Source organism: Triturus cristatus, chromosome 1_1 (assembly GCF_964204655.1).
Source record: "Triturus cristatus chromosome 1_1, aTriCri1.1, whole genome shotgun sequence".
Lineage (NCBI taxonomy): Eukaryota > Metazoa > Chordata > Amphibia > Caudata > Salamandridae > Triturus > Triturus cristatus.
In genome coordinates, this window is record NC_140579.1 from 127,745,845 (window position 1) to 127,773,087 (window position 27,243).

Below are 27,243 nucleotides of genomic sequence, written 5' to 3' on the forward strand. Positions count from 1 at the left end.
CCGCTCCGCCGCCGCTATCCCCCGCATCCAACGAATGACCTCTGGTGGCAGATCCTTCTCCTTCCTCGCCGCCAAGACCTGGAACTCCGTACCCACCCACCTACGGCATACCCAAGACCTGCTCACCTTCAGAAGACTCCTCAAGACCTGGCTCTTCGAGCAGTAGCGGCACCCCCTCCCCTCAGCGCCTTGAGACCCTCACGGGTAAGTAGAGCGCTTCTAAGTATTTTTGATTGATTGCTTGGTACACTATTGAATGCAGGTGTCCTTCAGGGGCATCCCTTCAGGGAGGGCGTTTGGGGCTGTTACACCTCCCTAATAAATGTATTTTCTGGTAAATAGTTGGGTGTGGTTGCTTTCCGTCAGCTATGGTGCGGTGTCTGTTGGATTTCACCAGGAATTTTTACATAAACACAGAGAAAACCACAAACACTCTCTCCCTCCCTTGGTTTTGAAAGTTTAATGAAATGTCAGATATTTTACGAGATACTGTGTTTTTTTTCCTCACTTACCACCCCTACCAATCCGTATTCCTCTCCCTTTCCACTGCCCCTTAAGCCGCTCTCATGAGCCCTGCTTGTCCTATAATATATTATAGCATTAGATGTCAGCATAATTATTGGAAAATCTGTGGCTCACACCCACCCAGTCTTGCTGGCCAAGCTATGCCCCTGGTGCCATTCTCAGTGGCGCTGGAACAGAGCACAGCACGATGCTCCCGATTCCACCCCCACCACTGGGGGCAGTCGACTTCAATCACCACTGCACTGCGGTGTTGTGCATAAAGGCAGGGCTTTAAGTGGGCGGGGTCTCACCGGTGCTGAGCACCGTCAGAGAGGCGGATTAATACTTCCACTGCAGAAGCGTTGGGTTGACCTCCAAGAACAGGAGTCTTCAAACTGGGGGGGGCGTGCCCTTTAAAAAACTGACGGTGTGACACTTGGTGTGGTGGCAGCTGTGACCCTTAAGTATTTTACCCCTTGTGACACCTGGCGGGGTGGCGGCTGTGACTCCGAAATATCTCACACCTTGTGACACCTGGCGGGGTGGCAGCTGTGACCCCTGAGTATCTTACCCCTTGTGACACCTGGCGGGGTGGCAGCTGTGACCCTAGTATCTTACCCCTTGTGACAGCTGGCGGGGTGGCGGCTGTGACCCCTAAGTATCTCACCCCTGGTGACACCTGGCGGGGTGGCGACTGTGACCCCTAAGTATCTCACCCCTGGTGACAGCTGGCGGGGTGGCGGCTGTGACCCCTAAGTATCTCACCCCTTGTGACACCTGGCGGGGTGGCGGCTGTGACCCCTGAGTATCTTACCCCTTGTGACACCTGGCAGTGTGGCGGCTGTGACCCCAAAGTATCTCACCCCTGGTGACACCTGGCGTGGTGGCGGCAGTGACCCCGAAGTATCTTACCCCTTGTGACACCTGGCAGGGTGACGGCTGTGACCCCTGAGTATTTTAACCCTTGTGACACCTGGCGGGGTGGCGGCTGTGACCCCTGAGTATCTTACTCCTTGTGACACCTGGTGGGGTTGCAGCTGTGGCCCGAAGTATCTTACCCCTTGTGACACCTGGTGGGGAGGCAGCTGCGACCCCGAAGTGTCTCACTCCTTGTGACACCTGGCGGGGTGCCGGCGCCGACCCCGAAGTATCTTACCCCTTGTGACACCTGGCAGGGTGGCAGCTGTGACCCTAGTATCTTACCCCTGGTGACACCTGGCGGGGTGGCGGCTGTGACCCTGAAGTATCTTACCCCTTGTGACACCTGGCGGGGTGGCAGCTGTGTCCCTAAAGTATCTTACCCCTTGTGACTCCTGGCGGGGTGGCGGCTGTGACCCCCAAGTATCTTACCCCTTGTGACACCGAGCGGGGTGGCGGCTGTGACCCCGAAGTATCTTACCCCTTGTGACACCTGGCGGGGTGGCAGCGGTGACCCCTGAGTATCTAACCCCTTGTGACACCTGGCGGGGTGGCAGCTGTGACCCCAAAGTATCTTACCCCTTGTGACACCTGGCGGGGTGGCGGCTGTGACATCGAAGTATCTCACCCCTTGTGACACCTGGCGGGGTGGCGGCTGTAATCCCTGAGTATCTTACCCCTTGTGACACCTGGCGGGGAGGCGGCTGTGACCCCGAAGTATCTTATCCCTTGTGACACCTGGCGGGGTGGCGGCTGTGAACCCAAAGTATCGTACCCCTTGTGACATGTGGCGGGGTGGCAGCTGTAACCCCTTGTGACACCTGGCGGGGTGGCAGCTGTGACCCCCAATTATCTTACCCCTTGTGACACCTGGCAGGGTGGCAGCTGTGACCCCGAAGTATCTTACCCCTAGTGACACCTGGCGGGGTGGCGGCTGTGAACCCGAAGTATCTTACCCCTTGTGACACGTGGCGGGGTGGCAGCTGTGACCCCTTGTGACACCTGGCGGGGTGGCAGCTGTGACCACAAATTATCTTACCCCTTGTGACACCTGGCAGGGTGGCAGCTGTGACCCTGAAGTATCTTACCCCTAATGACACCTGGCGGGGTGGCGGCTGTGACCCCGAAGTATCTTACCCCTGGTGACAACTAGCGGGGTAGCGGCTGCGACCCCGGAGTATCTTACCCCTTGTGACACCTGGCGGGGTGGCAGCTGTAACCCCTTGTGACACCTGGCGTGGTGGCAGCTGTGACCCCGAAGTATCTTACCCCTTGTGACACCTGGCGGGGTGGCAGCTGTGACCCCGAAGTATCTTACCCCTTGTGACACGTGGCCGGGTGGCGGCTGTTACCCCGAAGAATCTTACCCCTTGTGACACCTGGCGGGGTGGCAGCTGTGACCCCGAAGTGTCTTACCCCTTGTGACACCTGGCGGGGTGGCAGCTGTGACCCCTAAGTATCTTACCCCTTTTGACACCTGGCGGGGTGGCAGCTGTGACCCCCGAAGTGTCTTACCCCTTGTGACACCTGACGGGGTGGCAGCTGTGACCTAAAGTATCTTACCCCTTGTGACAGCTGTGATCCCTAAGTATCTTACCCCTTGTGACACCTGGCGGCGTAGCAGCTGTGACCCGAAGTATCTTACCCTTTGTGACACCTAGCGGGGTGGCGACTGTGACCCTGAAGTATCTTACCCCTTGTGACACGTGGCCGGGTGGCGGCTGTGACCCGAAGAATCTTACCCCTTGTGACACCTGGCGGGGTGGCAGCTCTGACCCCTGAGTATCTTACCCCTTGACACCTGGCGGGGTGGCAGCTGTGACCCCTGAGTATCTTACCCCTTGTGACACCTGGCGGGGTGGCAGCTGTGACCCCTGAGTATCTTACCCCTTGTGACACGTGGCCGGGTGGCGGCTGTGACCCGAAGAATCTTACCCCTTGTGACACCTGGCGGGGTGGCAGCTGTGACCCCTGAGTATCTTACCCCTTGACACCTGGCGGGGTGGCAGCTGTGACCCCTAAGTATCTTACCCCTTGCAACACCTGGCGGAGTGGCAGCTGTGACCCCAAAGTATCTTACCCCTTGTGACACCTGGCACTGACTTTGCTCGCCCTGGCTTCATGGGTGGCAAAATCAGTGCCACAAACGCAGGGGCAACTCATTATGGACATTGGTTGGGGCTCCACATTCTTTGTTTTCTGTCTATTTTTTATTGCACTAATAGTAAACAAATTACATTATTCACCATTAGTGTAATACAATAAATCGAGTACAATTAGGTGGAATATGACCGTCCCTGGCAACTGAGGTAAGTAAAAAAATGCTTTTAAATGTATATTGTGTGCATGCTTCAGGATGAAAGTGTGTTTATGTGAGAGAGAGTGTGTGCATGTCTGAATGTGTATGTATGTGTAAATGTGTGAGAGAAAGTCAAGGTCAAATGGCGTATGATTGCACTTTCACGACTCCTGGTATTTTGGTGAATTGGCGTCCAGCTGTTCTTGGTGCAGAGGCGAAGTAGTCTGAGTTGTCCGCAGAGTAGCAGGCCGTGTCACTTGGGGGCATGTAGGAGGCGTGTACATGCCAATATTTCAGAACAGGAAGCGGAGAGTTTGAAAACAAATCGTAGGAATGTATTTTCCCCATTACCTCTATTGAAGCAGAGTCAATTTCAGATGGGACAGACCTAAAATAAAGCCATTTATTACTTTACAATTCGTGAGCCTTCCGCCTAAATGGGGTCTGTTGGCACGTATGGGCCATGAGTGTGAGCAGGACTCCACATTGGAGCTGGTACGCTCTCTCAGTAAGGCCTACATGCCAACATTTTAGAAGAGGAAAGTGGGAGAATTTAAAAGACATGATCATGAGAATATATTTCCCCATTGACTCCTGTTGAGGCAGAGCAAATTTTAGGTGCGAGACAGCCATAGTGAATACATTTTTGGCATCAAGTCAGGTCTATTGGCATATGTGGTAAGCTGCTGGCAGGCATAAGGGGGCATCTGATTGCGGAAACCTCATGGGTTCCATGTGGCCTGTCCTTGTCACTGATAAAGCCGGATTCTTATCTGTTTTACCATCACCAAGAATCCTCTCAGGTCGCCAGGATCTTTTTATCTGCTAAATAGTGTAGAGGGGAGGAAGTCCAAAATTAACACATCATCAAAATTGAACTCTAAAGGACCACTGACTCCTAATCTCAAATTGTAAAGATTTATTACAAAGCCGAAAATAACTGCACATACAAGCACCTCAGCAGGAGGTTAAGTAAATAAATGAGCACTAGTCAAAGAATATCCTACGCAGGAGTCTCATCCGACTCAGAATAAGAAGAATAGTTAACTCCAGAAGCATCAGGCAACCAATAACTGCTCTAATCTCTATGTTAGAAGTCATTAACCTAAAAGGAACCCAGTTAGTTTATCCCTGCTCTATCTCTAAGGTGACATCCCCACTTAGCATTTTCCCAGGCAAGAGGATAAAAGGTGTCAGAAGAGAAGACTTCCTTAGAAGTGCACTCACTTAGTCAGAGCTCGCTCTAAGATGCTCCTTCTAGCTCTCCATCTAAACCTCAACTGTTCAACCCTCGGGGCACTGTCCCTAATTCAAAATCCCAAAAACATAGAACACGCCCTCTGGCACACCTCTTCAGCCAGGTCTTCTCCCAGTGATTTTCCAGTGAAACTTGTCTCTCTTCCAACGACGGTTTACTCGTCCTTGGGTTCCAGGCACCTTTTCCGCCGAAAGTATCATCCCTACATTCCAGTATACTGAAATATTGGCTTCTCAGGCCATCCTGACTCCTGAAACAAAGAGTTAGTTTCTCTAACGAGCTAGGTGTCCAGAAACATGGGAACGAGAAACTTTCCAGTTCTCTGAGATTTTCTAACGTCTCTGAAACTCAAAGCCTTACCAAGGGAAATCATTTTCGGCCTACAATATTTGGCTAACATAAGAAACGAACAGGCCTCTCTCTTTAACTGTATATGCGATCAGGCCTTTACACAATTTAAACACACACTTCTACAATCACTCTATAAACATTAATTTCATTACATTTCATATATAAGTATGCAACCTACACGTGCAAACTTTAATATGGTGCACATTTAAACCTAATGCATCACATTACACGGAAACCAATCATTATGCATTGACTAAAATACACACCCGCAATTAACTACGACATTTCTAAGTCACAAGTTGAAAAATTCCTTTAACATATGTGGGTGCTGACTAACGGTGATTATGGTGCACCCCTACAACTTTCAGAACAACATGGCACTCTATCATCACCAATTCAATATCCAGCTGGCGCACGAGCGCAGGCAAAGAAGGGGCACAGCACACAGTGAGGAACGGTTGGTGGCATACTCCCGAAGCCCCACTTAGGTCAGAGCTCAATCCCTTTATTGTGCGCCTCCACGTCACCAGAAAAAACGATTTGGTAACAAATTACAAAGGGGGAAACTGTGTGGAATATACCATTAGTTTTGCACATGCGTGACACAACGTGAGTGGGCAGATCTGCTCTGAGTGAAGGATATGGTGTGTTTAGGGATAGGGTGGGAACAGGTCGAAGGCTCTAAGCGATGCCCAACACAGCACAAGTAGGGTTGCCACCTGGCTGGTTTATATACTGGCATGACGAGTTCTTTAAGTCAGTATATATTGTCCGGTATCAATTACCTGACAATTAATTTCAAAGGCAGAGTACCTACTCTCGTCAGCACTGCTACAATACATATAATGGCAGAGTGTAGAGTACCTACTCTCGTCAGCACTGCTACAATACATATAATGGCAGAGTGTAGAGTACCTACTCTCGTCAGCACTGCTACAATACATATAATGGCAGAGTGTAGAGTACCTACACGCGTCAGCACTGCTACAATACATATAATGGCAGAGTGCAGAGTACCTACTCTCGTCAGCACTGCTACAATACATATAATGGCAGATTGTAGAGTACCTACTCTCGTCAGCACTGCTACAATACATATAATGGCAAAGTGTAGAGTACCTACACGCGTCAGCACTGCTACAATACATATCATGGCAGAGTGTAGAGTACCTACACGCGTCAGCACTGCTAGAATACATATCATGGCATAGTGTATAGTACCTACTCTCGTCAGCACTGCTACAATACATATAATGGCAGAGTGTAGAGTACCTACACGTGTCAGCACTGCTACAATACATATAATGGCAGAGTGCAGAGTACCTACTCTCGTCAGCACTGCTACAATACATATAATGGCAGATTGTAGAGTACCTACTCTCGTCAGCACTGCTACAATACATATAATGGCAGAGTGTAGAGTACCTACACGCGTCAGCACTGCTACAATACATATAATGGCAGAGTGTAGAGTACCTACTCTCGTCAGCACTGCTACAATACATATCATGGCATAGTGTATAGTACCTACTCTCGTCAGCACTGCTTCAATACATATAATGGCAGAGTGCAGAGTACCTACTCTCGTCAGCACTGCTACAATACATATCATGGCAGAGTGTAGAGTACCTACACGCGTCAGCACTGCTTCAATACATATAATGGCAGAGTGCAGAGTACCTACACTCGTCAGCACTGCTTCAATACATATAATGGCAGAGTGCAGAGTACCTACTCTCGTCAGCACTGCTACAATACATATCATGGCAGAGTGTAGAGTACCTACACGCGTCAGCACTGCTAGAATACATATCATGGCATAGTGTATAGTACCTACTCTCGTCAGCACTGCTTCAATACATATAATGGCAGAGTGCAGAGTACCTACTCTCGTCAGCACTGCTACAATACATATCATGGCAGAGTGTAGAGTACCTACACGCATCAGCACTGCTACAATACATATAATGCCAGAGTGTAGAGTACCTACTCTCGTCAGCACTGCTACAATACATATAATGGCAGAATGCAGAGTACCTACTCTCGTCAGCACTGCTACAATACATATCATGGCAGAGTGTAGAGTACCTACACACATCAGCACTGCTACAATACATATAATGGCAGAGTGTATAGTACCTACTCTCGTCAGCACTGCTTCAATACATATAATGGCAGAGTGCAGAGTACCTACTCTCGTCAGCACTGCTACAATACATATAATGGCAGATTGTAGAGTACCTACTCTCGTCAGCACTGCTACAATACATATCATGGCAGAGTGTAGAGTACCTACACGCGTCAGCACTGCTACAATACATATAATGGCAGAGTGTATAGTACCTACTTTCTTCAGCACTGCTTCAATACATATAATGGCAGAGTGCAGAGTACCTACTCTCGTCAGCACTGCTACAATACATATAATGGCAGAGTGCAGAGTACCTACTCTCGTCAGCACTGCTTCAATACATATAATGGCAGAGGGTAGAGTACCTACTCTCGACAGCACTGCTACAATACATATCATGGCAGAGTGTAGAGTACCTACTCTCGTCAGCACTGCTACAATACATATAATGGCAGAGTGTAGAGTACCTACACGCGTCAGCACTGCTACAATACATATAATGGCAGAGTGCAGAGTACCTACTCTCGTCAGCACTGCTACAATACATATAATGGCAGATTGTAGAGTACCTACTCTCGTCAGCACTGCTACAATACATATAATGGCAGAGTGTAGAGTACCTACACGCGTCAGCACTGCTACAATACATATCATGGCAGAGTGTAGAGTACCTACACGCGTCAGCACTGCTAGAATACATATCATGGCATAGTGTATAGTACCTACTCTCGTCAGCACTGCTACAATACATATAATGGCAGAGTGTAGAGTACCTACACGTGTCAGCACTGCTACAATACATATAATGGCAGAGTGCAGAGTACCTACTCTCGTCAGCACTGCTACAATACATATAATGGCAGATTGTAGAGTACCTACTCTCGTCAGCACTGCTACAATACATATAATGGCAGAGTGTAGAGTACCTACACGCGTCAGCACTGCTACAATACATATAATGGCAGAGTGTAGAGTACCTACTCTCGTCAGCACTGCTACAATACATATCATGGCATAGTGTATAGTACCTACTCTCGTCAGCACTGCTTCAATACATATAATGGCAGAGTGCAGAGTACCTACTCTCGTCAGCACTGCTACAATACATATAATGGCAGAGTGCAGAGTACCTACACTCGTCAGCACTGCTTCAATACATATAATGGCAGAGTGCAGAGTACCTACTCTCGTCAGCACTTCTACAATACATATCATGGCAGAGTGTAGAGTACCTACACGCGTCAGCACTGCTAGAATACATATCATGGCATAGTGTATAGTACCTACTCTCGTCAGCACTGCTTCAATACATATAATGGCAGAGTGCAGAGTACCTACTCTCGTCAGCACTGCTACAATACATATCATGGCAGAGTGTAGAGTACCTACACGCATCAGCACTGCTACAATACATATAATGCCAGAGTGTAGAGTACCTACTCTCGTCAGCACTGCTACAATACATATAATGGCAGAATGCAGAGTACCTCCTCTCGTCAGCACTGCTACAATACATATCATGGCAGAGTGTAGAGTACCTACACGCATCAGCACTGCTACAATACATATAATGGCAGAGTGTATAGTACCTACTCTCGTCAGCACTGCTTCAATACATATAATGGCAGAGTGCAGAGTACCTACTCTCGTCAGCACTGCTACAATACATATAATGGCAGATTGTAGAGTACCTACTCTCGTCAGCACTGCTACAATACATATCATGGCAGAGTGTAGAGTACCTACACGCGTCAGCACTGCTACAATACATATAATGGCAGAGTGTATAGTACCTACTTTCGTCAGCATTGCTTCAATACATATAATGGCAGAGTGCAGAGTACCTACTCTCGTCAGCACTGCTACAATACATATAATGGCAGAGTGCAGAGTACCTACTCTCGTCAGCACTGCTTCAATACATATAATGGCAGAGGGTAGAGTACCTACTCTCGACAGCACTGCTACAATACATATCATGGCAGAGTGTAGAGTACCTACTCTCGTCAGCACTGCTACAATACATGTCATGGCAGAGTGCAGAGTACCTACACGCGTCAGCACTGTTACAAGACATGTCATGGCAGAGTACAGAGTACCTACACTCGTCAGCACTGCTACAATACATATAATGGCAGAGTGTAGAGTACCTACACGTGTCAGCACTGCTACAATACATATAATGGCAGAGTGCAGAGTACCTACTCTCGTCAGCACTGCTACAATACATATAATGGCAGATTGTAGAGTACCTACTCTCGTCAGCACTGCTACAATACATATAATGGCAGAGTGTAGAGTACCTACACGCGTCAGCACTGCTACAATACATATAATGGCAGAGTGTAGAGTACCTACTCTCGTCAGCACTGCTACAATACATATCATGGCATAGTGTATAGTACCTACTCTCGTCAGCACTGCTTCAATACATATAATGGCAGAGTGCAGAGTACCTACTCTCGTCAGCACTGCTACAATACATATCATGGCAGAGTGTAGAGTACCTACACGCGTCAGCACTGCTTCAATACATATAATGGCAGAGTGCAGAGTACCTACACTCGTCAGCACTGCTTCAATACATATAATGGCAGAGTGCAGAGTACCTACTCTCGTCAGCACTGCTACAATACATATCATGGCAGAGTGTAGAGTACCTACACGCGTCAGCACTGCTAGAATACATATCATGGCATAGTGTATAGTACCTACTCTCGTCAGCACTGCTTCAATACATATAATGGCAGAGTGCAGAGTACCTACTCTCGTCAGCACTGCTACAATACATATCATGGCAGAGTGTAGAGTACCTACACGCATCAGCACTGCTACAATACATATAATGCCAGAGTGTAGAGTACCTACTCTCGTCAGCACTGCTACAATACATATAATGGCAGAATGCAGAGTACCTACTCTCGTCAGCACTGCTACAATACATATCATGGCAGAGTGTAGAGTACCTACACACATCAGCACTGCTACAATACATATAATGGCAGAGTGTATAGTACCTACTCTCGTCAGCACTGCTTCAATACATATAATGGCAGAGTGCAGAGTACCTACTCTCGTCAGCACTGCTACAATACATATAATGGCAGATTGTAGAGTACCTACTCTCGTCAGCACTGCTACAATACATATCATGGCAGAGTGTAGAGTACCTACACGCGTCAGCACTGCTACAATACATATAATGGCAGAGTGTATAGTACCTACTTTCTTCAGCACTGCTTCAATACATATAATGGCAGAGTGCAGAGTACCTACTCTCGTCAGCACTGCTACAATACATATAATGGCAGAGTGCAGAGTACCTACTCTCGTCAGCACTGCTTCAATACATATAATGGCAGAGGGTAGAGTACCTACTCTCGACAGCACTGCTACAATACATATCATGGCAGAGTGTAGAGTACCTACTCTCGTCAGCACTGCTACAATACATATAATGGCAGAGTGTAGAGTACCTACACGCGTCAGCACTGCTACAATACATATAATGGCAGAGTGCAGAGTACCTACTCTCGTCAGCACTGCTACAATACATATAATGGCAGATTGTAGAGTACCTACTCTCGTCAGCACTGCTACAATACATATAATGGCAGAGTGTAGAGTACCTACACGCGTCAGCACTGCTACAATACATATCATGGCAGAGTGTAGAGTACCTACACGCGTCAGCACTGCTAGAATACATATCATGGCATAGTGTATAGTACCTACTCTCGTCAGCACTGCTACAATACATATAATGGCAGAGTGTAGAGTACCTACACGTGTCAGCACTGCTACAATACATATAATGGCAGAGTGCAGAGTACCTACTCTCGTCAGCACTGCTACAATACATATAATGGCAGATTGTAGAGTACCTACTCTCGTCAGCACTGCTACAATACATATAATGGCAGAGTGTAGAGTACCTACACGCGTCAGCACTGCTACAATACATATAATGGCAGAGTGTAGAGTACCTACTCTCGTCAGCACTGCTACAATACATATCATGGCATAGTGTATAGTACCTACTCTCGTCAGCACTGCTTCAATACATATAATGGCAGAGTGCAGAGTACCTACTCTCGTCAGCACTGCTACAATACATATAATGGCAGAGTGCAGAGTACCTACACTCGTCAGCACTGCTTCAATTCATATAATGGCAGAGTGCAGAGTACCTACTCTCGTCAGCACTTCTACAATACATATCATGGCAGAGTGTAGAGTACCTACACGCGTCAGCACTGCTAGAATACATATCATGGCATAGTGTATAGTACCTACTCTCGTCAGCACTGCTTCAATACATATAATGGCAGAGTGCAGAGTACCTACTCTCGTCAGCACTGCTACAATACATATCATGGCAGAGTGTAGAGTACCTACACGCATCAGCACTGCTACAATACATATAATGCCAGAGTGTAGAGTACCTACTCTCGTCAGCACTGCTACAATACATATAATGGCAGAATGCAGAGTACCTCCTCTCGTCAGCACTGCTACAATACATATCATGGCAGAGTGTAGAGTACCTACACGCATCAGCACTGCTACAATACATATAATGGCAGAGTGTATAGTACCTACTCTCGTCAGCACTGCTTCAATACATATAATGGCAGAGTGCAGAGTACCTACTCTCGTCAGCACTGCTACAATACATATAATGGCAGATTGTAGAGTACCTACTCTCGTCAGCACTGCTACAATACATATCATGGCAGAGTGTAGAGTACCTACACGCGTCAGCACTGCTACAATACATATAATGGCAGAGTGTATAGTACCTACTTTCGTCAGCATTGCTTCAATACATATAATGGCAGAGTGCAGAGTACCTACTCTCGTCAGCACTGCTACAATACATATAATGGCAGAGTGCAGAGTACCTACTCTCGTCAGCACTGCTTCAATACATATAATGGCAGAGGGTAGAGTACCTACTCTCGACAGCACTGCTACAATACATATCATGGCAGAGTGTAGAGTACCTACTCTCGTCAGCACTGCTACAATACATGTCATGGCAGAGTGCAGAGTACCTACACGCGTCAGCACTGTTACAAGACATGTCATGGCAGAGTACAGAGTACCTACACTCGTCAGCACTGCTACAATACATATAATGGCAGAGTGTAGAGAACCTACACGTGTCAGCACTGCTACAATACATATAATGGCAGAGTGCAGAGTACCTACTCTTGTCAGCACTGCTGCAATACATATCATGGCAGAGTGTAGAGTACCTACACACGTCAGCACTGCTTCAATACATATAATGGCAGAGTGCAGAGTACCTACACTCGTCAGCACTGCTTCAATACATATAATGGCAGAGTGCAGAGTACCTACTCTCGTCAGCACTGCTACAATACATATCATGGCAGAGTGTAGAGTACCTACACACGTCAGCACTGCTAGAATACATATCATGGCATAGTGTATAGTATCTACTCTCGTCAGCACTGCTTCAATACATATAATGGCAGAGTGCAGAGTACCTACTCTCGTCAGCACTGCTACAATACATATCATGGCAGAGTGTAGAGTACCTACACGCATCAGCACTGCTACAATACATATAATGCCAGAGTGTAGAGTACCTACTCTCGTCAGCACTGCTACAATACATATAATGGCAGAATGCAGAGTACCTACTCTCGTCAGCACTGCTACAATACATATCATGGCAGAGTGTAGAGTACCTACACGCATCAGCACTGCTACAATACATATAATGGCAGAGTGTATAGTACCTACTCTCGTCAGCACTGCTTCAATACATATAATGGCAGAGTGCAGAGTACCTACTCTCGTCAGCACTGCTACAATACATATAATGGCAGATTGTAGAGTACCTACTCTCGTCAGCACTGCTACAATACATATCATGGCAGAGTGTAGAGTACCTACACGCGTCAGCACTGCTACAATACATATAATGGCAGAGTGTATAGTACCTACTCTCGTCAGCACTGCTTCAATACATATAATGGCAGAGTGCAGAGTACCTACTCTCGTCAGCACTGCTACAATACATATAATGGCAGAGTGCAGAGTACCTACTCTCGACAGCACTGCTACAATACATATCATGGCAGAGTGTAGAGTACCTACTCTCGTCAGCACTGCTACAATACATGTAATGGCAGAGTGCAGAGTACCTACACGCGTCAGCACTGTTACAAGACATGTCATGGCAGAGTACAGAGTACCTACACTCGTCAGCACTGCTACAATACATATAATGGCAGAGTGTAGAGTACCTACACGTGTCAGCACTGCTACAATACATATAATGGCAGAGTGTAGAGTACCTACACGCGTCAGCACTGCTACAATACATATAATGGCAGAGTGCAGAGTACCTACACGCGTCAGCACTGCTACAATACATATAATGGCAGAGTGCAGAGTACCTACACGCGTCAGCACTGCTACAATACATATAATGGCAGAGTGCAGAGTACCTACACGCGTCAGCACTGCTACAATACATATAATGGCAGATTGTAGAGTACCTACTCTCGTCAGCACTGCTACAATACATATCATGGCAGAGTGTAGAGTACCTACACGCGTCAGCACAGTGTATAGTACCTACTCTCGTCAGCACTGCTTCAATACATATAATGGCAGAGTGCAGAGTACCTACTCTCGTCAGCACTGCTACAATACATATAATGGCAGAGTGCAGAGTACCTACTCTCGTCAGCACTGCTTCAATACATATAATGGCAGAGGGTAGAGTACCTACTCTCGACAGCACTGCTACAATACATATCATGGCAGAGTGTAGAGTACCTACTCTCGTCAGCACTGCTACAATACATGTCATGGCAGAGTGCAGAGTACCTACACGCATCAGCACTGTTACAAGACATGTCATGGCAGAGTACAGAGTACCTACACTCGTCAGCACTGCTACAATACATATAATGGCAGAGTGTAGAGTACCTACACGTGTCAGCACTGCTACAATACATATAATGGCAGAGTGTAGAGTACCTACACGCGTCAGCACTGCTACAATACATATAATGGCAGAGTGCAGAGTACCTACACGCGTCAGCACTGCTACAATACATATAATGGCAGAGTGCAGAGTACCTACACGCGTCAGCACTGCTACAATACATATAATGGCAGAGTGCAGAGTACCTACACGCGTCAGCACTGCTACAATACATATAATGGCAGAGTGCAGAGTACCTACACTCGTCAGCACTGCTACAATACATATAATGGCAGAGTGCAGAGTACCTACACTCGTCAGCACTGCTACAATACATATAATGGTAGAGTGCAGAGTACCTACTCTCGTCAGCACTGCTACAATACATATAATGGCAGAGTGCAGAATACCTACTCGCGTCAGCACTGCTACAATACATATAATGGCAGAGTGCCAGCATTTCCTAGGAGCAAACAGATTCTCTCAATAGTGAGTACCTGCTTTTCTATGTTTCCTCTTAAAGCACTGTGCATTACCAGTATTTCAATGCACTGGTCAGTAAAAAAATGAGAAAAATCACCTAAAGGTGGTATTTCTTCTTTTCTCAGTACATACTTTAAACAGTGGATGTTAAAAGAAAACACTTTAAAATGTGTTCTACAGCTGCCCTAATGACCACCAACTGATACACATAGACAAAAATGGTTTGTTAAAAATGAATAGAAACAATTTTGTATAACGTTTTATTTAAGAATCATGTCTGGGCCTTTGTAGAATGTTAAGACGAGAAAATATAGGCACTATTTTTCTCTGGAAAAGGGGCCAACCCTAATCGAAAGGGGAAACGGAGTTTAGGTCTGGATTGGCCTGGACAGGGGTGGGGTGTGTATTCAACAGTCGGCCCACCGCTCAAGGAGAAGCAGAATTTAGGTTTTCTGGTCCACGTAAAAGACCACGAACAAATGAGGGAAAACCACCATTTGCTGAGGTTCCCATTGAAGACCATTCACATCCACGTGGCCCCCGAGCCATGCAACACATGCTTAATACGCAAGACACACCCAGCTCACAGATGTTAGATGGAAGTAAGGACCCAGGTATGGGGTACTGGCAGGGGCTGCTCCTCAGTTATCACAGAGGAACGTCACCCACTAGGTGGAAGCAGAGTTAAACGTGAAAAATAAAATGATAATAAACCAATTTTATTATTTTATTTTCCTTCTTACCTGCAGCTGCCAGCGAGTTGCATCAAAGGTCGCGGCCAGGCCGTGCACTCTATGTGCAACAGCAGTGGGGATGAGGGGTGATGGGCATTACGAAGTGCGCATGGCGGTTTGGCCGGCCGTCTTAGGCATCTAGCATTTCTCCACCCGGCACTGCTGTACAGCCGGGTGGAAAAAAAACACAGGCTCCCAGGCACTGTCTGAGCTGCAAACCAGGCTGCACAGAGCAATCCAGGTGCTTCTCTCAAGCTGGGAATAGTATTCCTAGCATGAGAGCAGCGTCAGGATTAACATCTGGGAGCCTGAGCAGTGTGTAAGTTTTATATATTTGTTTATTTTATTGTCTGTGCTTATTTTCGTATTCCTGCCCCCCCCCACCCCCACTGCTTCACCACTTCAGATTCCAAGCAGCCGCCACTGAGTTCTGGCTTAGATTTTAGCAGAGGCAGGTCGGAGGTTCAGGTAAACCGGCTGGTGTCTATGATCCGAGAATCAGGCTGCCACCAACCACCAATATCCTGGTCGAAAGGAGCTGTAGCCACTATCAGAATGTGCACTCTTGAGTGAGACCTCTCATGCCTGATGCAGCAGTCAGATGCTGAGCACACATATTGTTGAGTCCTCTAATCACAAGGTAGGCCAGTTAACAACAAACAGCACTGGGTGTGTCTTGCGCGGACTCTCAGCGATACATGTCCATTTCCTTCTGACTGAGCCAGGCGTACAAAGAAACACAGAATTGGCCCAAATGTCTCTGTCACACCTGGGAAAACAAACATACTGTGCAGGTCTTGGCAGGGAGATTGCAGAAGGAAATGCAGACAGAGGGGTTTGCTCAGTCTCCTCAACAATGTGCCCCCATGGGCAGTTAAGGAAAGTTGGGGTGTCGCGCATGATGCTGTTTCCGGCAGCTATTTCTGAGCTCAGGGTAACATGCTGAATTCGTCCTGGTGTCTTTTTAGGACAAAGGGACATAATTCAGCAGTTGCACTCTGTCTGCATTCCATTTGGAGAGCAACCTGCAGGCAGCAACAAGACTTTCTTTTTTCTAATTCCAGCCAGGTCCTTATTTTTTAGGTCTAGCCTTGGCAACGTGCATGCGCTGTCTGCAAGACGTGCTGTAATTAGTATACGGAGTGTAATCCCTCCTGCTTCTTGCCATTGGTTCACTCCTGCGTTGCTCTTCTTTCCTGGCTCCTTATTAGTTGGCGCTCCCGATACATCACTTCCTTTGTATGCCGAGGAGCACCGGCCAACTACAATTTACTTACTCTGCAGGTGTTTATGTGCTCTGTTTAGGGACTACTTCTTTTTTTTTCCTGCTAGTGATATTTTATCACCGCAACGCCCACTTCACGGACCGCCTTGCACATAAAATTACTGTATATGGATGCCGTGCTTCTGTTTTAGCACGGCACCCGTTTCTATGTTTATTTTTTTTCAACATATTGTCCGCTTCACGGGCCACCATGCGCATAACTTTTATGTGCACAGGCGCCGCACTTTATGTTTCAAACAGCTCCCGCTTTCAAGTTTACAACACAGGCGCTGCACTTTATGTTTGACCACGGCACCCACTTTTATGTTTACAATGGCAATAGCTCTAAGTCTCCCAAATGAGAGACCTATTGCATTGCAAATGCTTGCTACAAGTATCACCAGGCTGTTAGCCATCTGAAGCCTGACACCAAGATGCCAATGCAATGCAGGGAAACAAAGGTGCACAGCATGTTATCATTTCAAAAGAACTTAAGACAAACTATGATTTGGAGGCAGGTCTTTGACTTTGTTGATACCATTCAGCGTATCACCTTGTAAGGTGTGTTCAAAATGGTGGACTTGGGCTGTCCACGTGTGAGGGGAATTCATTTTGAACACACCTTACAAGGTGATACGCTGAATGTTTTTTTACATGAATTTGATTAGTCTCCCTCATGTGCTCAATTGACCCCCACAGTAAGGCCCTCATAACATCCTTTAATTGGCAGGGAGGTGGTTCGTTTATTGACTTTATACTGGTATCAATGCCTCTACTTGAATTATTTATGGGGTTCATAATTCGAACCAGTGCATACAGAGACCACAACCCTTTCTTAGCGGGCCCTTACTGGCACATAAGTGGGGGGGGGGTCAGAGTGTGGCGGTGAGACCTACAGATGTTGGAAGGCGGTTAAAATAGATATCCCCAGATGTATTTTACGAGTCAATAATTGTCACGTGTGCTAACGAGTTAGCCCTGTGCAACACCCAGTCAACGGCCCCGGGAGAGGCCATCAGTGCTTTTAAAACCATTTCTGCTAAAATAAGCAACTTTTTAAGTGCGATCTGCCACTCAGGTCCCTAGATGGGTTGATTCTCATTGCTCCTGGGCAGCCAGGATGCTGAGGGACGCTTTAAATAGGAGCCCAGAAGATTCCACATTAGTTAGAATCTGCCGAAGGGAGTACAAGAACGAACTGGCAGGACGTACGTCCATGTTAAAGGAGGAAGCCTGGAGGAAGTTAATTGAGGTTAGTACGCTGAGGGACAGTTCCGGATTTTGGAGTATAATTAATAGCCCCTTCTTGAATCACGAGGAAGGAAGTGTGGTGGTTGCCCATATTTCTGAGGAGGAGTGGGTGCTTCATTTTGAAGCCATGTTTCGGTGTCCCCCTGACTTAAACTGCCTCTCTGGTCGCGAGGCAGGTACCACTGATTTGGTTTTTATTATAGAAGAGGTTAAGGATGGCATCGTTGGGCTGTCAAGAAATAAAGCCCCGGGTCCTGATGGCATTCCGTCAGATCTTTAGAAATCAGAGCCAACCGTTTGGGCACCGGTCCTCACAGTAGTTATGAATGCGGCGGTAAAATCGGGTTGTCCTGAGTCATGTGCTACTTCCACTATAGTGCCTATTTTTAAAAAGGGCAACCGAGATAGCACTCACTGCTATAGACCGATTTCACTGCTAGACTTGGTAGTAAAGGTGGTAGGCCGAGTACTCCTAGAGAGGTTAACTAACTGGGCAAAGGAACATGCTATTCTATCGGACGTCCAATATGGGTTTCGTCCTGGGCGGTCCACCGTGGCCCAGTGCCTTAACCTATCTATGATTCTCAGTAAATACACAGTCGCCCGCCCCGGTACTATTTACTTAGCCTTCATGGATCTGTTATCTGCGTTTGACTGGGTGATTGGCTCAAAACTTTGGCAGACCATGTTGGCTTTCGGGGTAGATGGCAATATTGTTCAATATTGTTCATTTTTTGGAAGACCTCCACCAAGCAACTAAGGCGCAGGTCAGATTCACTCACGATTTAAGGGTTTCTCATTATTTTGCAATAAAAAGAGAAGTACGCCAAGGGTGTATTCTAGCCCCCTTCCTGTTTAATTTATATATCAATAATTTGGATAAAGTTTTAACGAAGACAAGGGTAGACTATCCGCAGGTAGGCTGACGTTGTCTGCCTGTTTTATTATACTCAGATGACGCAGTCCTTATATCTAGGATCGCAAGGGGGTTACAAACATTGCTCAACTCCTTCTCCTCTTTTATGGTGAATCTGGACTTGCCAATAAACAAATCCAGATCTTATGTGATGCAGGTGGGACTTCGCCGAAAAAGCCTTTTCAATTTACAGTTGGATCCGCTCAGGTTCCCCGCACTGATGTCTTCTTGTACCTGGGGGTCCTAATGTATGAGCAAATGAAATGGGGCCCACTGAAACAGAGAAAAAGGGGAGACCTAATGCACGCAAATACGGTCGTTTTAAATTTCAATTCTAAATTAGGTAGGAGACCGATTGCGGCACTTTTAAAGATATATCAGGCTAATGGTTTCGCTAATGCTTCTTACGGTAGCGAAATATGGGGTCACGTCACAATGGACGAGTTACTAGTAGCTGAGAATTCATCCTTGAAGCGTTTTTTAGTTGTGCCCCGGGGAACGTCTAATATGGTGGTACATGAAGAACTGGGGGTGCCCTATCTTTGTGATTTATTGACTCGTCACCTAACATTTTGGCTGAAAATCTGGCTGAATGAAGGATCGAATTTGAGTCGATTGATCGTGTAGGAGTGTATGACCCTTGACTATGCCCATCACATTCTCTGGCTTAGATATATCGAGAGCAATTTTGAAAGATTGGGAAAAATTGAACTATTTAGAAACACAGAATCAGCGACCAAGAATGACCCGGGGAGGGCCAGGAAGTCTTTTTGCAGTTTAAGGAAAATGGAGCGGGAAGAGCTGGAACTGAGGAAACCCAGTGTCCGCAAATGTTTAATTTTGAAAACAACAAAAATGACTGAGTCATATCTCCTGGGTCCTTTTAGCACCTATGATCGCTTTTTATTGACCAGGTTTCGTTTGGGTCTGCTTCCCCTCCTGTTGGCCTCGCCACAGGGGAGTAGTAGAGGCCAGATTTTAGAATCCTGTGGCTGCGATGGAGAGTCTCCACAGGACATGCTTAATTTTTTAATATTTTGCAAGCATTACGTGGCCCCTCAGAAGCCACGGAAAGCCTTTATTACCCCTATTTTAAGTAGTTGGAATTTAAGCAGGTGCGTCGAGCCCTCATCGATTTACAACTGTTCCATGGAGATTGTATTTTATTTGTTCTTAATTTCCTAAAATCTGCCGTGAAGCTTAGAGCTTGCCTTGATTAAATGACTGTAGCTATAAGGGCATGCTTTTACTCTAGTTACCTCGATGACACACATAGTCTAGAGGATGTCCTTGGACTCATCCTTCTAACTGTTCCTTACCCTTTATGATCTAGGATATATGCACTTTATAACTTATCTCATGTACCTTATGAGATCTTTAGGGTAGTTTTGTCTTTCATGTGACATTTGTATCAATCTTTTATCAATTCTTTTTAATACCATGTATGGTTTTTTAGAGTACTTTTATAGTTTTATATGTGAAAACTGAATAAAGTTTGTATGATTGATTGATTAATTTTGTTAAATGCCTGTATGTAAGAGATGCACATGACATGTAAGAATGCAAGATATTCAATCCAGCGCTGATAAAGCTTTTGTAGCAATCTCCTGTATGGTGGCTCGCTCCCTGATACTTCAAAATTGGAAATCAAAGGAGATACCAAACCATCTAACTTGGTTCAATAAAATGAAAAGGATTTGTAGATTTGAAGAGGCCTATGCTAGGAGAGTTGGGGGAATAATGAAATTTGACAAACATTGGAAGGGGAACTACTTGTATTTAAGGACAATTCCGGATCTATTTGTTCTCGATGACTCTTAGAATTTTAATGGGGTCTAATGATCAACAATTTTTAGTAATTGTTTAGATTTGTATGCTTTGATACATTGATTGGGGTAGTGTGCCTTTATTTCTTTAATTATGATTTAGAAAAGTTTTGGGGGGCGCCGTGGGAGGAAAAAGTTTTTATTCCCTTAAGGTGAATTTACATTGTATTTATTGATTGCTATCTGCATTTGCACTTTAGTTGCCTCATTCTTTGCTTTGTACTTTAGACTTAAGTACGGTATTCTTGTTGATATAATTACTTGTTGATATTGCATTTGCACTTTATGTGGAATTAATCTTCATGTGCGTTGCTAATCGTACTTTATTCCATTAAGCTATGATTTGCTGCTACTGCATTTGCACTTTATTCTGGGATTTTTTAAAAATCGTTTTTTAAGACATTAGCAGCACTTTTTTCTTTTGTCTTTAATGGACTCAAGATCGAATATCTTTCAAGATATATACATGCTATGGAGTCGCTCTATATTTTGCACTGCACTTTAATATCGATTCATTGTATGATATCATAGAATGAAATGTCATAGCTTCGATTTTTACGAATTATCTCGCATTTCCCATTTCAGTTGATTTGCGATCTTAACCTCCTTTTCTTGTTTTGCATATTTTCAGTTGCTATTTAGATGTAATGCTTGAAACCATGTACATTGCATCCTCCTTTATCTGCTCACTAAAAAATATAAAAAAAGAATGCAAGATTTACCTGTGCATATGAGTATTTATACCAATAACGATTTAAGTGACACCTATTAAAATTATTTTATAGCACTACTCATCCCATGACAGTGCTTTACATCACACAGAGAGACACAATAAATGATACAAGTGTATGGATAAATGTACAAGAGATGTTACCTAAGACAATGAGGGTTTTAAGGTGTAGGAATCACATCTTGTCCATACTTAAAGACATTATAGTCCCTCAAAATTGAGGGGCACACAAAGATCTGGACAGCAGGTGTCTTAACCCTGTAAGATATTTTAAAATTCAACCTCTTTGTGACTAATTAAGTAATTAAGTAAGTTAGAGCAGATTTACTGATGCATTTATCCACATTGCCAATTTCTATGCTGCAGTTAGAAAAACAAAAAACACATATGTTGATTGTCAGACTCTGCTTTTCCAGCTCCGCCCCTTGTGACTCCACCCCCTGTTATGTTGCCACACCATGACCCCCAATGTATGGGTTCCTGTTGTGAATTCCAGCACAGCTTGTGGGTAAAATATGTGCTACTCAAATTAGTAAATGAACCCTTTTTCGCCAGAAAGCTAAATTACAAGTGTGTGTCCTCAACAAGGGTGTACATTATCTTTCAGGGAGAAGAAGACGAGGTCGGAGGAAGAGCCGAAGAGCATGGCAGGTGAGGAAGAGAACACGTCTGGCATCATGATCATGTTCCAGGGCAGGAGGGTGGCTGTGGAGGAAGGCGAGCCACTGAAAGCCATGTTCCAGGGCAGGAGGGTGGCTGTGGAGGTAGGCGAGCCACTGAAAGGTGAAGCCAGGTTCAAGCCTGACTCTGGCTCGGCTTGAGGCTCTGTTGGAACCTCGAGCCCTTCTCAAGTTGAGCTTTCATGTGGCTCCTGCCTGCCTCCCTCCCTCTGTGCAGGATATGGCGTTATGGTCTGAGCTGCCAACTGTAGAACTGGGGAAACAGGTTAGAGTCTCCGCGTCGGCTCAACTTCCTGTGATTCTGGGCAAATCACTTAATCTTAACATGCCTATGAATACTGTATGTGACCTTGTGTAATGTAACTGGTTCTCCTGTAAAATACTCGGCCTTTGGGTCGAGTTCGCACTACATTTAAACACTACAGAAAAATGCACGAAGAAGTAAAAACTTAGCTTTAACATAAGGAAAGACAAACCCATTTACTGACTGATTTGTAGAAAACGAAATCATAAAACCTGGAAAACTCGTAGCTTCCCTGCATAACTTGCGTGATCTTAGGCAAATATTTTACTTCACCAAAAATCTTTTTTCTTCATTGCCACACATAAAAACACTTTCAAATATGTGACCTCAAACTACCAAAAGTATAAAACGACCTCTTTTAATAGTACTTCTCAGCTCAGTGCTATAATGTGCCCTTTAATATCAAAGCTTCCGAATGTTAAAAAAAATACACTTGTTTGAATTTTGACGAGACTTTATCATATTTTACATGATGTTTGTTGTATAATTTACATTGCAAATATTTTCTGGGCTCCGCTCGTGCACATGCTCCAAGGTCCGAGCCAGACCCTCGCTCGGCTCTGCCTGTAACTTTGTTGCCTCGGCCATCTCTTCCCTCCAGTGGATCATGTGACCACAAGAGAGTTTGTGGACTGGCTGGGGGTGGAATGTGGGTAAACGCGTCGATAGTGCTTCCTGGGATTGGCAAGTATCGGCGCTTTTTGCCCTTTTGGCTAGTATGTCTGGTGGCGCAGTGGACTAATGCATCCACTGTAGGGCCTTGTGTTCGATCTCATGTTCACAGGTTCTAATCCTGGCGGGTCCACTCAGCCTTTCATCCATCTGAGGTTGATAAAATGAGTACCGTTGGGTAACAATATACATCTGAGACCCTTGGGTGATACGTGCGGTTTACAAATACACATGTTATGTTATGTTAGTATGTGAAGCAGTATGAGCCCTAAACAAAGGTCAGTGAATTGCCGATGCACCACCACAGTGTTCCTTGCAAGGCCTTCCACATCAGTGTCTTTATCCACCTTCCTACGTGGCCTATATGTCTGTAAGGTAGCTCAGCTTGGATAAGCATTGCTTTTAATACGCTGTTTGTAGCTTTGAGGTCATGGCCTGCTCTCATAGATGGGCCGACTCAGCCCATCTGCTTCTGAGACCAATACATTGAGTATCTTTCAGTTAGGCAATGTAACACCTGTCATTTAAGACTAAAGAAAATGTGTCGTTAGGGTGACCAGATTTTCAGAATGAAAAACCGGGACAGGCAGAGACATAGGAATAGGACTAAATGTCCTATTAGGTCTCAGAGCTTCATATATATTTAGATACAAGCCTATATATATATATATATATATATATATATACATCAGATCAACCAGCTCCACCAGCCTCGAAACTCTTGCTGACGCTTTAAGAAGTTGGTACACGAACCAGTTTAAGGTGCAATTCTTTCTTTATTTGCCCAGAGCGACGGCCATAACGTTTCGGCTCTCCTAGAGCCTTGTTCACATGACAGCGTTGTGCTCACAGAGCCACAAATTTAAAGTGCTAGTGCTGAGTACGTGCAACATCACATGGGGTGGTCACATGGGGGGGACTCATCATAGACATAGACGGCAAGTAAAATACTAGATGATTATAAGTACAAACTCGGCCACTTAGTCAAATCATTAGAAAGAAAAGGAAATATGTAAACAATGCACATAAAACCATGATAAATTGTAAAATTACAGGTAATAGCGGCGTAAATGCCTGAGCTCAGGAAATATGTAAACAATGCACATAAAACCATGATAAATTGTAAAATTACAGGTAATAGCGGCGTAAATGCCTGAGCTCATTGAGGCAAAAATATGAACAGAAGTTTAATCAAAACTTCACCAGTAAAGATAATAAAACAGCCTACCGCTCACATTCCATTAAAATTATTAGGTAAAATCATCATAATTAATATGGATTCTAATGTTGAAAACATGTATGTATATTATTCCCCCATGGATGAAGTACGGATAAAAAAAAGTGCAATTCTAAAGTGCAGTGTAAAAGTGCCTAAAGAGTTAGAATACCAATAAGTAAATACATTTTAATTTTAAAAGACAAAAATAAGTCCAATATGTCAGAAAAGGATACGGTTACAGTTATCAATGTACCATATGTGTGCCGTATAATGCTAGCGACCAGAATGGTGGTTTCACTGAGGTAGGAACAACATAGGATAAATAGATGAGTTCGTGTTGAAATGGGGAGGTATAGATGAAGAAGGTTTATCCCCACTTAGGGTATGGATACTATCTCAAACAGAGTGTTGAATGGAATATATAAAAATACAGATGTGCAAATACGCAAAATTTCACTAATACAGTACTAATTGTCATAATAAATAGTAAAATACTAAATAAATAATTGTAAGATAAAACAATTAAATAGTTTAAGACAAATGACTAAAAGGAGCTAAGATCTGCCCAATGGACATCTGTATCAAATTCCATAAAAATACACATGTAATACACAGGATAATATCACTAAGAATGAATAAAACCTAAATCATCATCATCAAGTAGATAGCACTGTTAATACATAGTGGACTTAGCGACTAAACTGAATGTCAAAATACTCCATAATACAGGTCAAATTAGCCTAAACATGTATGTAAATCCTCAGTTATGTTTAAACCCGATGGTGTCTTGGTGTTGAGTTGCAGTATATAGCGTGTTTCGAGTCTACGTAGTTTGGTCTCACGGTCACCACCCCTTCTGCTAGGTTCAATGGAATCAATAACAAAGTAGCTCAGCCCCTTGATGTCACTATTGTGGAATTCCTTGAAGTGCCTAGCAACGGGGTAGGTGTTATCTTGGTTAGAGATAGCTCGTAAATGTTGTAAGACACGCTTATGAACTGCTAGTTTGGTACTGCCTATATATATATATATATATACATATATATATTCACTGAAAAAACCATGGGTTTCAGGCCTGATATAGTTAGGAATTAGCATTTAAAAAACCTTTGAAATTCACTGAAAAAACCATAGGTTTCAGGCCTGATATAGTTAGGAATTAGCATTTAAAAAACCTTAGAAATTCAGTGAAAAAACCATAGGTTTTAGGGGTGTTATAGTTAGCTGGACATTTCTCTCGAACAAAACCATTGAAATTCCTCCGATATTGTTAGTTGTACTAACTACATCTCGCGCGCCCGCAATCCACTGCTGATGATGTCACATATTAAATCATCCATGACATGGTCAGTGACATCACTGATGACATCTCAAATGACATCACTGATGACATCACTGATGACATCATCCAGTGAATGTGGTTTGGTTCGTTATTTAAATATTTATTATAGATATATAGCAATTTGCATTGAAGAATGAGTGGATATATAAATATAAATATAAATATCTGGATGGAGGATTTAGTAGCAGTGTGATTGACTTGACTAATTTATAGTGTCTCACTAAATATATTGGATAGTGACTAAACTGTGTGACTATCTGTATCACTTTGTCAGTTGTTGTGTATACTGCTGCACCAGGTGGTTACTAGCTACGTGAAAGTCTATATTATTTATTGATTAGTTAACTGAGTATTCGTATGGGAGAGGGGATGTGTGTGTGGTTCGGTGGGGGGTGTGTGACTGGCCAAAGATGTGTGAATAGTTGATTCAGTAGGTATATGAAGTTAAAACTACATGTTATAACAGTTTTTTGGGTGAGTGAATATCTTTATGGGTGTGGTGATGAGCCAATACATGTCTCAATGGTACATGTCCAACAAACTAGGAAAATAAAAGCCAGTGTATGTGTCAGTTGTTGTATATAAATAAATATATATTTGACTCAGTGATTGTATGAGTGACTGTATGGATAACTGTATACTTGTAATAGTGTTTTTATAACACACTAAGTATGATTTATTATCTATATGAATAGATGAAGTGGTGTTTTTATAAGTGTATAGCTAAGTAAAAGTAAGTATGATCCATTGTTTCCATAAGTGAGTAGGATGACTTCATAAGTGATTAGGATGTGTGCTAGTGTGTAATGTCGATAAAGGTGTATAAGTATATTTGATAGTGTTCTATTGATCATTGACCGCATGTATGAGTGAATCTATAGGTAAGTGATTAGATGTGTGTATAGATCTAGGAATCACTGAGTGGGTATTTAGAAACTTGTATTGGTGTGTCAATGGTTTTAAATCTGGCACTCTGTATTTTACAGTGAGTGATGAAAGGTTATACTAGTGTATGATGAGGTGTATCTGATTGTCACGTGGATGATGCCATCAGTGATGTCATCAGTGATGTCATTTGAGATGTCATCAGTGATGTCACTGACCATGTCATGAATGATGTAATATGTGACATCATCAGCAGTGGATTGCGGGCGCGCGAGATGTAGTTAGTACAACTAACTATATCGGAGGAATTTCAATGGTTTTGTTCGAGTGAAATGCCCAGCTAACTATAACAACCCTAAAACCTATGTTTTTTTTCAGTGAATTTCTAAGGTTTTTTAAATGCTAATTCCTAACTATATCAGGCCTGAAACCTATGGTTTTTTCAGTGAATTTCAAAGGTTTTTTAAATGCTAATTCCTAACTATATCAGGCCTGAAACCTATGGT

General features: G+C 44.4%; 1 protein-coding gene across 1 annotated transcript in view; it reads left to right on the plus strand.

Moving 5' to 3' along the window:
- Nucleotides 1-27,243, plus strand: part of LOC146869768 (uncharacterized) — a 150,479-nt gene that overhangs the window by 50,798 nt on the left and 72,438 nt on the right. The window contains exon 4 of the mRNA XM_085614510.1: nucleotides 22,243-22,286. Coding sequence (XP_085470636.1) covers nucleotides 22,243-22,286 — 44 coding nt within the window. The remainder of the gene's footprint in view (nucleotides 1-22,242; nucleotides 22,287-27,243) is intronic.